General features: G+C 48.8%; 1 protein-coding gene across 2 annotated transcripts in view; it reads left to right on the top strand.

The window, feature by feature from the left end:
- The window catches only part of GNB1L (G protein subunit beta 1 like), a 58,978-nt gene extending 47,342 nt beyond the window's left edge, over positions 1–11,636 (top strand). For both annotated transcript variants that reach the window (XM_008697581.2, XM_008697583.2), the window contains exon 7: positions 11,058–11,636. In XM_008697581.2, coding sequence (XP_008695803.1) covers positions 11,058–11,375 — 318 coding nt within the window. In that variant the 3' untranslated portion in view covers positions 11,376–11,636. The remainder of the gene's footprint in view (positions 1–11,057) is intronic.
- Positions 11,637–14,548: the final 2,912 nt, after the last annotated feature.

The raw sequence follows: 14,548 nt of genomic DNA, 5'->3' as shown, positions 1-14,548 counted from the left end.
CAGGTGGCAACACTGGCGTGGAAGGCGTTCTCTGCCCTGGACCCAGCTTCCAGTGCATGAGGACCACGGTTCAGGGGCCTCTATGGAAGTTCAGATTCCTCTTCCATTTGCCTTGGGTTCTCGGTGATCATCAGCAGAGAGCAGACTTGAAAGCAGCCCTTTTCTCCCTGGAAAATACTTCCCCTGTTAACAAATTCACATAAAGATGGAATATGAAGGAGGCGACCCTGCAGCAGGGCCCCACATGGGTTCCAGGGTGTCCATGGCTCTGAGCCCAGGGGTCCCCTGGCTACCCCTGGCTTGAGGCAAAGTCCACGGAAGAGAACAGGATGAGGGCCGGTGATGGTCACACGCGAGCACACGTGGGATTTGCCTTCTCACACATGCGCAGTGACCTCAGCTCCCACAGTCCTTCTCCAGCATGTGCCACTTGGAGGCCTGGGCATCATGGTCCACTAATTGGTGGAGCCAGGCACTGGCCAGAGCCCTGCAAGAGTAGGAGGAGGTCCCTGACCGTGAGATGCAGGGTGGGCGTGGAGGTGCCTGGATGGTCCAGGAACCCAGGCCACGCTTCGTGGAGGCAGGGGCTGTAGTGAGCCTCCCGCGAGTGCTGCAGGTTGGACAGCGTGCGAGTTTGCTGCCAGGTTTTGGCAGGTTCTCATCATACCAGATCCTCCTTCTACTCCTAGTGGGGAAAAAATCTGAATCGTGAATAGGCGTTGTGCTGTCAGACTCATGGCTTTTCTTCTCAGATCAGTTAATTTAATGAATTGCATTATTTGGCTTTTATGATACTGAAACAACTATTTAGTCTTAAAATAACCTGTGACAGAGCATGTCCATTTCTGTGTGGTGGGGCCCAGTCGGAGTTGTTGGGGCCATCAGTCTGTCTCTCGGTAAACTAAGCTGCACCCCCTCCCCTGTCACCCCTCTCTGTTTATGGTTTCAGGAGCCCCAGAATCGAGGCAGGCATCCCCTCCTCTCCTGATCTCTGGATAAGCTGGCAGGGGTCTGTTTGGTGAGTGGCCATGGGTCGCTCTTTCCCATGGGGGCAGGTGTTTTCTCTGCAAGGAAGGCTTGATTTTCTTTTTGGACTGATTTAGGTTTCTTGATTTTTTTTGTTAAGTTGCCTTTTTCTAAGAATTTGTCTCTGGGCATAAAAGCTTTCGAGGTATTTTCATACTACCCTTTTTTTTAGTTGTTTGAAATGATTGCATAGACTCTGCTGTATTTATAAAACTTTCCCATTTTTATCCCTAATCAGTCTTATCTCTGTTGATCTTTAAAAATCTTTTTCTATCATTAAGAGTCTCTTATGGTTTGAAAGAAGAAAAAGAAAAGAAAGAAAAAAAATCCTTTTCTGTTTCATCATTTTTGCTCTGATCTTTCCCTTCCTTCCTCCCGTGTTCTCTGGGCTTGGTCTGTGGCTCTGACTTGAACTGCATTTGAAGTCCGCTTTTTCTCTGCCGACCGACTTTTGTTTGTTCTCTGACTGCTGGGCTGATCAGAGTGTTTTTATGTTTCCAAATGTTTGGCTTTTGTTTCCTCCCCAGTTTTTTTTTTTTTTTTTTTTTTTTTTTTTTTTTTTTTAATCCTGGTGCCCCCATTTTTTTTTTTTTTTTTTTTTCTGAATTTTTAACTCAATGCCGGTGTGGTCGGAGAATAAGGTCTGCATGATATCAGCTCTTTGAAATGTGGAGGCCAGTCCAGTTGACATAAGTATTCCACATGTGTGTGGGAAGGAAGTGCTTCTCGTTGCTGGGTGCATGGCCGTACCTGCACGTGCTCTGGCAGCCGTGGGGGCCGTGCAGCCCCGACATTGTGCGTGTGACTGGGCGCCTCCGGAAGGGGCAGGGAGTCCCCGGCACCGAGGCACATCTTGGCAACTTCTCCTGCAGCCGGTGTGTTCTTGCTTCTGCATTTTGAAGCTGGCTCAGGGACATACCGGTTTAGAATGGCCATCTTCCTGGGGAATTGAACCTTTATACTTTAGCGACTCTCATTATCTCTAAGAGCCTATTTTGCCAACTATTCATATGGTTCATGCCAGATTTCTTCTGATTATACTACTTCTTTTTATAGTTTTTTTTTTCTAAGTGTTTTGCCGTCCACTTGTCTTCAGATGTTGGTGTGTCTCTCACAGAGCTGGTTTTGCACGCAGAGTGCATCTCATCGCTGCTCTTTCGTACCATAAATACTGCTCAGGCATTCTAACTCCTCAGGCACTCCTTCCAGAAGCCGAGGAGGCCGCCCATGAGGGCACGTTTAGTGGGGGCCTCTGCATGTGTGAATCTGCACGTTGATGGTGCCCACAGTTCTAGGTGCTTCTCTGGGTTTGCCCTGGCCCTTCCCCTGGGCTGTGGGGGAGCCAGCCCCCAGCCGACTCACTAGCCTTGGTGGGTCTGTCCCACAGATTCTGATTTCTGTGTCTTCATTTTTATTCAGTTCAAAATACTGTCTATTTTCCCTTATGATTTCTTCTTTGATCCAGTTGTTCCTTAGAAGTAAATTATTTAATTTCCAAATATTTGTCGATTTTGTAGCTATCTTTAATCTAGCTTAATTCTGCTGTCAGTGGAGGCATCTGCACAATGTCAGCATTTAGATATTTATTGAGGCTTGTGTTTGGCCCAGCATATGCTGTTACATCTTGGTGAACGCTTGTGTTACGCAGTTGTTGGGCGGGGTGTTCCGTCAGCACGACCTTCGTCAGGGTGGTTGGTAGCGTTCACGTCTTCAATATCCCTACTGATCTTTTCATCCAGTTTTTTGCCAGGTACCGAGAGGTCTTTGAGTCTTTGAGTGTCGTCGTGAATGTGCCTATTTCCCCCTTTCTGTCTGTTCTGCTTCGTGAATTTTGAAGCACTGTGATTACGTGCATTTAAGATGGTTACCACATCCTGCTGAATGGTCATCATGAAATATCCTTCTATAGCTCTTGTCACATCTTTTTTTGTTTAGTTGTAGTAATTTAATATTTTTAAAATCGAAGTGTAGTTGACACACAATGAATGTTACGTTAGTTTCGGGTGTAACACATCCTTTGTCTTGGGGTCGGCTTGGTCTGACGCTAATACAGCAGCACCAGCTTTCTCAGGTTTCCTCTTTTCGAGGCATGTCTCCCTTATTTTCAACCTATGTCCATCTCTTTTATTTAAAAAGCATCTTTGGGGCTCCTGGGTGGCGCAGTCGTTAAGCGTCTGCCTTCGGCTCAGGGTGTGATCCCAGTGTCCCGGGATCGAGCCCCACATCAGGCTTCTCTGCTGGGAGCCTGCTTCTTCCTCTCCCACTCCCCCTGCTTGTGTTCCCTGTCTCTCTGGCTGTCTCTCTATGTCAAATAAATAAATAAAATCTTTAAAAATAAATAAATAAAAATAAAAATAAATAAAAAGCATCTTTGGCAGTCTTGCTTTTTTTAATCCTTTCTGACAATCTTTGCCTTCTAATTGGAGCACTTTTTGCATGTAATGTAATTATTGGTCTGCCATCTTGATACTGGTTTTCCACTTGTCACTTCTGTTTTTGACCCTGTTTTACTCCTTTCCTGCCTTCTTGTGTGTTAATCAAATATTCATTTTTTAGTTTTCCATTTTATTTCCTCTCTTGGTTTCTTTGATATAGCTCTTATCATTTCTTCCGAGTGGCTACTTGCAGGCTCACGGTACACATCATCAACGTACCTAACCCAGCCCTACTCAGTCAGTGTCGCCATACCGCATGTGTCATGACCCCATGCTAGAAAGATTCCATTTACCACCCGCCCACCCTTTCTCCTGCCGCTGTTTTACATTTGACTTCTACACACCTTATAAACTTTACAGTGTTATTGGTTTTGCCTTAAATTATCAGTTACTAAACCTGAGATCAAGACCTGAGCTGAAATCGAGAATGAGACACTTAACTGACTGAACCGCCCAGGCACCCCCGGATTTTTTTTTTTTTTTTATAAATAAGGAATAGTACTATAAATGTGTTTTCTCTTCTTTAAGATTTTATTAATCTTTTCTTTTCTCTAGCTTATTGTAAGAATATGTGGTATATATTACATGTAGCATACAAAATACGTGTTAACCCTTCATGCTATCAGTAAGGCTTCCGGTCAACCGTAGGCTATTGGTAGTTTTGGGGGAGTCAGAAGTGATAAATGGATTTTCAACTGCGTGGGGGGGGGGGCGCCTGGGTGGCGCAGTTGTTAAGCGTCTGCCTTCGGCTCAGGGCGTGATCCCAGCGTTCTGGGATCGAGCCCCATATCAGGCCACTCCGCTGGGAGCCTGCTTCTTCCTCTCCCACTCCTCCTGCTTGTGTTCCCTCTCTCGTTGGCTGTCTCTCTCTCTCTGTCAAATAAATAAATAAAATCTTCAAAAAACAAACAAACAAACAAACAAAATCAACTGTGTGGGGAGTCAGCACCCCTAACCTGCATGTTGTTCAAGGGTCAACTGGAGTTTATATTTACCCATCTGTTACCATTTCTGATGCTCTTCCCGTAGGTCTGAGTTTCTGTCTGGTTTTATTTCCCTTTATCTGGGAGAATACCCTTTAGCATTTCTTGAAATGTAGTTCTTCTGGCAAAAGATTCTCTAGCTTCTGTTTGTGAATAATGTCTATCTCACCCTCTTTTTAAAAAAGAATTCTGCCTACCGAATCTAGGGATGATGGTTTTGTTTTCCTTCACTCACTGTAAAGGTGTCGTTCCATTGTCATCTGACGTCCATAGTTTCTAATAAGAATTCGTTGTATCTTATCGTTATTATCGGACACAACATGTGTCTCACTCTATGGTGGCTTTCAAGGTTGTGTTCATCTGTGGTTTTCAGTATCTGACTCTCTTGGAACTTCCATAAGTTAGACAATTGGATGTCATTCCATACTCTCTGAGGCTCTGTTCAGTTTTCTTCAATCATATTCCTCTCTCTGTTCTTCAGATTGAATAATGTCTGTTGATATGTCCTCTAGTTTACTGACTTTTTTAAATGATTTACAGTCTGCCTATCCTACAAGTTTTTCACTTCAGTTACTGAGCTGCTCAGTTCTACGTTTTCAATTGTTCTTTTTTTTTTTAAGACTTTATTTATTTATTTATTTATTTATTTATTTGAGAGAGAGAGAGAGAACACGAGCAGGGTGAGGGGCAGAAGGAGAAGCTGGCTCCCCTCTGAGCAGGGAGCCCAATACAGGGCTCCATTCCAGGACCCCGGGATCAGATGCTTAACCTACTGAGCCACCCAGGCGCCCCTCTTCTTCTTTTTTTTTTTTTTAAGATTTTATTTATTTATTTGACAGAGATAGAGACAGCCAGTGAGAGAGGGAACACAAGCAGGGGGAGTGGGAGAGGAAGAAGGAGGCTCATAGCGGAGGAGCCTGACGTGGGGCTCGATCCCATAACGCCAGGATCACGCCCTGAGCCGAAGGCAGACGCTTAACCGCTGTGCCACCCAGGCGTCCCGCCCCTCTTTTTTTTTTTTAAATAAAAGACTTTTTTTTGTTTTTTAGAACAGTTTTAGGTTCACAGCAAAATTGAGAGGAAAGTACAGGCATACCCCACACTCCCCTTGCCCTTCACCCCCACGCATGCACAGCCTCCCCCGTTATCGAGAGCCCACCGGAGCGGGACAACAGGCTGATCTCACTGACACATTATCACCCGGAGTCTGCGGCTCGCAGTACGTTCACTCTTGGTGGTGTGCCTTCTGTGGGTTTGGACGAATGTATAATGACATGTATCCACCATTATGGTATCACACACAGTGTTTTCACTGCCCTAAAAATCCTCTGTGCTCTGCACAGTCATTCCTCCTCCCGCACTGACCCTTGACAACCACTCATTGTTTTGCTGTCTCTATGGTTTGGTTTTGCCTTTTCCAGAACGTCGTATGGCTGGAATCATACAGTATGTAGCCTTTTCAGATTGGCTTCTTTTAGTGAGTAATATGCATTTAAGGTTCCTCTGTGTCTTTTATAGTCTGATGGCTCATTTCTTTTTAGCACCGAATAATAGTCCAGTGTCTGGATGCAACACAGTTTATTTGTCCCTTCACGTATTAAAGGACACCTTGGTTGCTTCCAGGTTTGGCAGTTACGAGTAAAGCTGCTGTAAACACTGATGTACAGAATTTGGGCGGGGGGGCAGAGGGAGAGGGAGAAGAGAGAATCCCAGGCAGGCTCCACACCCAGCACAGAGACTGACATGGGGCTCGATCTCGTGACCCTGAGATCATGACCTGAAAGCGAGGGTCGGGTGCTTAACTGACTGAGCCATCCAGGCACCCCACAGTTTTTTGTATGGATATACATTTTCAGCTCCTTTGGGTAAATACCAAAGCCCGCAATTTCTAGATCACGTGGTGAGAGAATGTTTAGTTTTGTCAGGATACCACCACGCTGTCTTCCAAAGTGGCTGTAGTGCATTCCTGCCCCAGTGAGCGAGAGTTCCTGTGACTCCACAGCCTCGCCAGCATTTGGTGTTGTCAGTGTTCTGGACTTTGGTCGTTCCAACAAGAGTATAATGGGTATCTGGTGTTTTCTTTATAATTATTATTGAAGTATAGTTGACATACAGTGTTATCTTAGGTTATTGTTCTAATTTGCATTTCCCTGATAACATATGACAGAAGCACTTTTCATGTGCTTACCTGCCATGTGTTGATCTGTGGTGAAGTGTGTGTTAGTCTTTTGCCCATTTTCCAATCAGGTTGTTTGTTTTCTTATTGTTGAGTTTTAAGAGTTCTTTGCACATTTTGGTTAATAGTCCTTTACCAGATGCAAATATTTTCTCCTGTTTTGTTGCCTGTCTTTTCATTCTCTCACCAGTGTCTTTCACAGAGAAGAAAATTTTAATTTTAGTGAAGCTTAGCTTATCAATTCTTTCTTTCATGGATCGTGCCTTTGATATTGTGTCTAAAATGTCATTGCTGGGCGTCTGAGTGGCTCAGTCAGTTAAGCATCTGCCTTCAGCTCAGGTCATGATCCCGGGGTCCTGGGATCGAGTCCTGCATCAGGCTCCCTGCTCAGCGGGGAGTCTGCTTCTCCCTCTGCCCCTCCCACTGCTCCTGGTTGCACATGCACTCTCTCTGTCTCACAAAAATAATAAAATCTTTTTAAAAAATTAAAATAAAATATCATTGCCAAGCCCAAAGTCATCTAGGGTTTTGTCTTATGTTATCTTTTATGATTTTTATAGTGTTGTGTTTTATATTCAGGTCTGTGATTCATTTTGAGTTATTTTTTGCAAATTAGAGGTGTGAGGTCTTTGTCAAGAATCATATTTTTGCACGGATGTCCAGTTTTTCCAGCACTGCTTGTTAAAAGAGTATCTTTTCCTTCATTATGTTTCCTTTGCTCCTTTATCAAAGATGAGTTGATTCTATTTATGTGGGTCTATTTCTGGGCTCTGTATGCTGTTTCTTTGATCTGTCTCTTCTTTCATCAATACCACACTGTCTCGACCACTGTAGCTTTCTAGTAAGTCCTGAAGTCAGGTAGCGTCAGGCCTCTGACTTTGTTCTTCTCCTTTAACATAATACGTTGGCTGTTCTGGGTTCGTTCTTTTTTTATAATCTCCATTTTTCTGCTAATAATTCCTGTCTGTTCACGCATCAGGGAAATTGTTCTTTATAATTATTTGAATGCATTTTCTTTCATTTTTTTGGAACGTACTTAAGTAGCTGCTTTAAAGTTTTTGTCTGATATGTTCAACACCTGTGCCGTTCTGGGCCAGTTTCTATTTACTGCTTTTTTTCCAGTGGACTATGGGTCATATATTCCTGCTTCTTTGCATGTCTAATAATTTCTTTGTTTGTGTGCTCAACGTTGTAAATGATACGTGATGGAGACTCAGAATTCTAATCTTTTGCTCTGAAGAATATTTACTTCTGTCCTTGCAGAGAGTTCGCTTACTGGCTGTTCACCTTGAACTTGTGGGGGCTTGGCTTTACGCTCTGTCAGGGCAGATACGTGGGAAGCCCAGGGTCCTTCCCAGGCTCCTCTAATGTGGCAGCACTCCCCTTCTGCACTCTGCCTCGCCTTCAGACCGTGTAGAGCTCTGTCTCTAGCATTGTTACAGTAGGTCCAGGGTAGGCCCTACCCGATTATTCCTGAAGCAAGACCATTGTAGCATCTCAGCTGGTGTTGGGTTGCCAGGCCTTATTTGCGCTTGGGCCGGCTGGACCCAAGATCACAGTTGATCTCCTGTATCTGTTCCATTTAACTTTGCTACAGTCACAGTCCGGTAAACCTCATGTGGTGTCGTGAGCATGCACAGCCCAGCCCTCCCACAAGGACTGATGGGGAACCCAGATGCGACTGCAGGCCAGTTGCCTCCATGCTGCTGGCTCACCCCACAGATTAGCTGCTCCAGCTGCCCCCACACTCTGATCTCTGCCTCCTCAGCTTCATGTGGCCTCTGCGCACCACCTAGGTTTCGTGGCTGGGACACTTCCCCGGGCAGATTGCTGCCAGAGCGTTTGGGAGGCTCTTCTCATCAGCTGCCCCTCCCCATCTGTTGTCCACTGCCTGCCTGGACACGGTTGCTAGCTATTTTTTGTCCAGTCTGATGGTTGGTTTATAGCATGAGGACTGGTCTGGTACCAGTTACTCCATCATAGCCGCATTCCTGTTGTTCTCACTTCATGAATGATACGCCCGTTTATCTCTAGAACAGCCAGCCATAGCTCTTCATTGCGAATTGTACCCTTTATCATTGGTAAGTATGGTACGTAGTCTGTCTTCGTGCCTTTTCCTCTGAATTCAATGTTTCCTATTACTGACACTGGACCCCTGTTTCTCTTGTCTGCACTCTCCTGGTATATCTGCTAATCACCCTTTCGGTGTCTCTCTTACACATAGCACAGATTTGGATTTAACTTTGGAATCTAATTATAAATCTGTTGAGTATATTTTTGTGGAGAAATACAAGGGCAAATACTAGGAAAACATGGCACCTCGTGTCAGGGATGGGGAAGGAAGTAATGTTGTTTTTGTCATTACTTACAGTGGATTGTCAGATAATCTCTCAAGTATGAGGTTGACGATTTTATCTTAGCCCCAAGTGACAAAAGATGAACAAATCAGTGAATTTAACAAATATCCCATCCCTCACTATCCTCCCATATTTCGGTTAGTTACATAACCGGTTCTATAGCCGTAATCCGTGTATTGTTTTAGATCTAATCCTACTGGTAAGTAGATTACTTGCTTTCTGCCAGATCATCTGCTAAAGTTCTCTGGTTATCTCTTATGAGACTGGAGTTAATCTTCCAGTCCTTCAAGAAGAGCTTATGGGAGCATATTCTTTAAGTTCTTACATGTTCAAAAATGCTTGTCTCTTGTTTTTATACTTGAACAGCAGTTTGGCTGAATATAAAATTCTTGGCCCATGCCTGCCTTCGCAGCTTCCACTGTCTGCTGGCACAGAGGTGGCCGTGGAACATTTTGAGGACGGCCTAACCTTACCTCACAATCGACATGATCTTATTTGCCTGAGTACCAAAAGGACTTTTTTAGCTGTTAAGTCCAGTGATCTTCCTAAGGCGTATCTTAACATTGACCGTCCTATAGCCTGTCTTTGGATCTGGATCATAAGGCTTCAATTTTTCTAGAAATTAAAAGTGATTTTCTAAATCACTGAATGTTAGAGCACCTCTGCCTGTCTTCCATGTCTGCTGTTTTCTCTCCAGTCCGTTGTAACTCTTTGTTTCCCTTTCACTTTGCTCACTTTGTATCATTCCTGTTCTGTCTTATTCCAGGCTCCTTCTGCCATTTCCCATTCCCTCCATTTCTCTGAGGTCTTCCTTCCTCTTCTTTTCTGTGCTCTGTCAGTTCAGCTTTCCTCCTCTGTGTTTTGCTGCTTCGGGTTCTTGTTTTATAGAGGTAACTGCTTCCTGAGGTTTGGGTTTATTAAATTATGGCCAAAAAAAAATCCTTGGTGACAATTTCTGTTTGCTTCCAAGGGATGTTGCCATTTGTTTTTCCATGTTTCTTTCTTCCTTTTCCCTTGTGTTATCTTTGTAGAGATGAGTGATTCTTAACCAGGACCACCATGGCCCCATTAGGAAGTGAATTAGGAGAAAAGGGTGTGCTGGTAAGGGACAGCAAAGGCAACCTCAGGGCAATGGGGGCTCATGGTGCATGGGGCTAGGCCAAACACAAGGTCAGTAGAAGGAAGTGGCTACTGTGTATTGTCACAATGATGGCAAAGTGCCTTTGGCATTTAGTGCATGGGGACAGAGATGCCAGATTGCAACGCATGAGACAGTGCCGTGTAACCATAAATAGCTGTGACCACAAAGGCAGCTCCGATTCCCTACCTGCTGCAGGAGGCACGTGTCGGTGAGGGTCATCACCCAGCACTGACTGTGGGAGCACTCAGCCTCCAGAGAGAGGTTGGCTCCCAGTGTCTCCATGCAGATAGAAGACGCCTGTGCAACTCCTTGTTTAGTTTTGCCTGCCCTCCTCTGAGAACCAAGCTAGGGACTAAGGTTTCAGCCATGGCCAGTGTGGCAGGTCTGCAGGTGCTCCTGCACCCGCTCCCCCCCGTGGCCCTTCAACCCTTTTGCCGCATCTCTCATCTTCCTCATGCTGTGGACGGGCGTGAGGTTTCCCCAGGAGAGAAACATGCAGACTTTATGCTGCTATCAAGCTAGAGATGCATCTTGCTGGGATGCTAGAGTGCAGTGTGTTTCCGTGGTGAGGGGCCCCAGGACCTGGCCCACTGAGGTCTTTCCTGAGGGCCTGATAGGTAGAGAAACAGCAGCCCCTGTGTTCCTCCCAGACCTTGTGTAGGGGAGCAGCTCTGCGGGACCACAGGGGCTCTCTGAGGGAAGGGCCTGAAGTCTTCTGTCATAAGTCAAGGGCTCAGTCAAGGGCAGCGGTCAGGCTGCTCCCCTCAGCAGGTCTGTGCCTGGCTCCTGGGAGGTAGGGAGTAAGTTTGCAGGAGCATATGGCCATCTTGGCAGCCTACATTTCCCTCCTTGTTCTGGCTGCCAGACTAGGGCTGTCCATGGGTGGGCACCCCTGGGACAGGTCTAAGAAGCCATTTCATGGTTCTCTTGATCTTACAGGTGTGCAGAACTCACGAACTCACCAATCCTGGGATTGCTGATGTCAAGATCAGGCCAGACCGCAAGATCCTGGCCACTGCGGGCTGGGACCATCGTGTCCGTGTGTTTCACTGGCGGACGATGAAGCCACTGGCTGTGCTGTCCTTCCACAGTGCCACTGTCCACTGTGTCGCCTTTGCCACCGATGGCTTGCTGGCCGCAGGGTCTGGTGATCAGCGCATCAGCATCTGGTCGCTCTACCCGGTCCGCAGTGACGCGTCCACTCCCTTGTTGGGACACGCTGAGGGCGGGGAGGTGGGCGCCCATGCTTTGGCCTGATCCAGGCATGTGGAAACCGTGCATCGGGACTCCCCCCCGCCCCCAGCCAGCCAGTCACAGTTCTCCTCTTCCAGTTACAAGAGGTGCTTGGTCCATGGTCTTCATTTTCTGCACAAGGCGTGTGTTTCCTTTTGTGGAATACAGCATCTGTACGACAGTGACTCTGCAGTTTACCAAGAGTAACTGGGCAGGCGCCTGGGCAACTGTGGCCCAGGCGAGAGGCCAGCCCGGGGCTGCTTTACAATAAACCTCTAGATGCAAGCCCACAGGCTCAAGGGACAAATTCTCCAAGGTGACACCCCGGATTCCCTCTTAGGGTCAGCTCCAAGAGCTCGCCTCAGACCTTCCACTGGGTAGGGTTGACCCCTGTCCAGTGGGGAACACCGAATGTGATCCCCAGGTCCTGCTGACTCGTGTGGCTCCTCACTCCGGGGATGGCCAGGAGCTCCTGACGCACAGGGCTGAAGCCAGAACCAATAGAAAGAAGTGGCCAGACCCTGCAAGGGAGCAAGGCAGGAGGCGGGTGGGCTGTGGATGGCAGCAAAGGCAGAGAGAGCTCGTGGTTCAGGGCCAGGCCAAGCGCAGGATCCATGGGAGGAAGTGCCGCCCCAACAAGAGGAAGACCAAAGATGGCAAGGTGCCATCTTCAGGGTGGAAAGCACGGCAGAATTAAGTGTTGCCGACACAGCCACCAACAACACAGAGCCAGCAGTGTGCACACAGGGCAATTGGGAATTAGCAGCCAAAGCAGGCAGTGTGTCCGGTCTCCTTCCATGCATGGCTGGGCCCAGCCATCAGGGCAGCTTTTAAAGCTGGGCTGTTGATTGGGAAGGAATGTGACCCTGGAAATTGGGATGGGGGCTATGGGCAGCCACTGAGGAAGCTGGGGGCCTCAAACCCCTTTGTTCTGCTACCTTTTTTGCCAGAAGAGCCCCTTTCAGTCTCTGACTGAAGAGGTCAGTCCTCCTTTACCTGGAGGACCCGGAATGGCTCCCCCTGGGGTGGGGTCCTTGTGGGACACTCAGGACCACCTCCCCCCACGCCAGCTTTGCTTATACTAGACTCAGGCCCCAGGAGGCCCCAAAGGGTGAGGTACAAAGTATGGCCTGTGATGAGGTGGCTATGCTCCAGAAGAACTTCATGCAGATAGAAATCTGGAGAACACGTGTGGGATCCAGGTGGCAGGAATATGAAACGCATCAGGCCAAATCCATGGAAACAGGGCCACTAACAGAGGGTCTGGACTTGTTGCAGCCCGAGGAGTAAGAAAGGGGCCCAAGGGTGTGGTTGCTTGGTTAAAACCTGGACCACAAGGCAGGTTCGCTGAGTACGGTTGCAATGCCAGAACCAGCGTGCCGCAGAGGGAATGGCCCAAGGGGTCAGGGAGATTGGGGTATTCGAGGGGACTTAGCCCATGAGAGCTGCTCACCCTCCACAAGAGGGGCCAGAGCCTTTCCCCAGGACGTTGAGGAGTGCATCCACAAGGGGAACCCAGCATCCCTGGAGAGCTGCGGTTTCTCTTCTCTGCAGGTCGGTTGGAGCCACTGTCACACAGCAGGACCTCTAAATGCAGCGGAGTCCTTGGCTCTCAGAGTGGCAAGGCCTAGTCGTGGCACTTAGCCCCCAAGATGGAGTAGGCGTGGTTGTGTGGTGGGCAGCCACGGCCCCCGGCAGCCAGACCGGCAGAGATGTGGGCATGGGCTGGCGACCTTGGGGCCCTGGAGGTGGAGCTGACAGGCAGCCCGATGAGGCTAGCTTGATCTCGGGCAGAAGCGTTCTGGATCGAGCAGACACATGTCTGACCCGGGCCACCAAAATAAATTCACCACCCCTCAGTCCCCGCCCCGGGCTCCTTGAGGAAAGACCCCACCACACTGCCGACAATGTATACTGCTGGTCTTCTGCCCAGCCTCCGCGGGGACCTCTGGCCCCTTCCTCGGGGACTGAATACCGCGGGAGCTCGTGCAAGGCCCATCCTGGGAACTGGCCTACCCACGTGGGCCCTGTTGGACAGAGGTGCTGGCGAGTGTCCTCCAGCACCTCTGGGAGGGACCCCGCCGGCCCCTGGGTATCCTGTAGCCACATCACTGGATGTTGGGGGATACACCCAGAAGGATTTCCACATGATGAATGTCAGAAGGGGAGGCTCTGTTTAGCCTGCAGGCGTTTGAACCTCCCAGTCGTGAGGAAAACCGCCGATAAGCTACTCTCGGGGTGCTCCTCATGGGGAGGCTGTCAGGTCAGAGACAACGGAGCGTGGCCTCACCGAGCCACAGCCCTGTATGGCTCCCACAAGAGGCCCCATGCTGAGGGTGTTCTCCTGGAACACGGCTGTGGCCTGCTCAGTGCTATTTCCCACCTCCCTCTTCTCTCTGCTGACACGACCCAAGGCACTTGGGGTGCTGGGTTGTGGGTGGTCATTTTGGGAGGTGACCCTCTGCTAATCCCATCTGTGGCCAGGCAGCCACAGGCTGATGCCAAACAGCGAAGAGTAGTCCAGTGAGTCTCAGAACGCGCCTGGCCTCCTTGCTAAAGCAAAGCCATGAACACAGAGCAAGTGGTGCCAACATCCCGTCCTCGCGAGCACTCTCGGGAGAGTGCGCGCCCTGCAGGCGGTCACAGAGGGGAAGGGCCACGCCTGTACAGGAGGGCAGGGGAGAGGTGACCCCCTCAGTTACTTCGCACCAGCGGCCCTGCCACAACCCACTGCCGTGGCCAGGAGGCCCCTGTGGCAGTGCCAGCCACCCTGCCTCAGCTGTGACCCCGAGGCGCAGGGCGCCGGGCTGGTGCAGCCTCCAGAGGCTTTGAAACGGCTGGCTGAGGAAGGGCTGCCCCTGCCCCCACACAGGCCTGTGTCATCAGCTCAGCAAGAATCTCGGTGACTCCGTCCTTTGGTAGAATCACCGTATTTACAAAAACAGCTATGGAGGTGTGTTCCAGACAGAGGGACAGGGCACTGTAAGTCAGCGTGAGGTTTATTAAACCCAGAGATGCTTCCAGAATGTGTGAGGTGAGCTGCGCATGTTGACTGCCAGTGCGTTGCCCCTGGAGACGGTGAGGGGAGGTGTTGGCAGACGCGCACCCAGAGTCCACCCCTGGCCCTCACCTCCCTGTCGAAGGCACAAGCAGAGGTGCATAGAAGATCACAGGCAACTGACCCTTACCGAGGTCAC

The sequence above is a fragment of the Ursus maritimus genome, unplaced genomic scaffold (assembly GCF_017311325.1).
Source record: "Ursus maritimus isolate PB19 unplaced genomic scaffold, ASM1731132v1 scaffold_33, whole genome shotgun sequence".
In the NCBI taxonomy this organism is placed as follows: domain Eukaryota; kingdom Metazoa; phylum Chordata; class Mammalia; order Carnivora; family Ursidae; genus Ursus; species Ursus maritimus.
The sequence above is the reverse complement of the archived record's forward strand: the minus strand, read 5'-3'. Positions and strand labels throughout refer to the sequence as shown.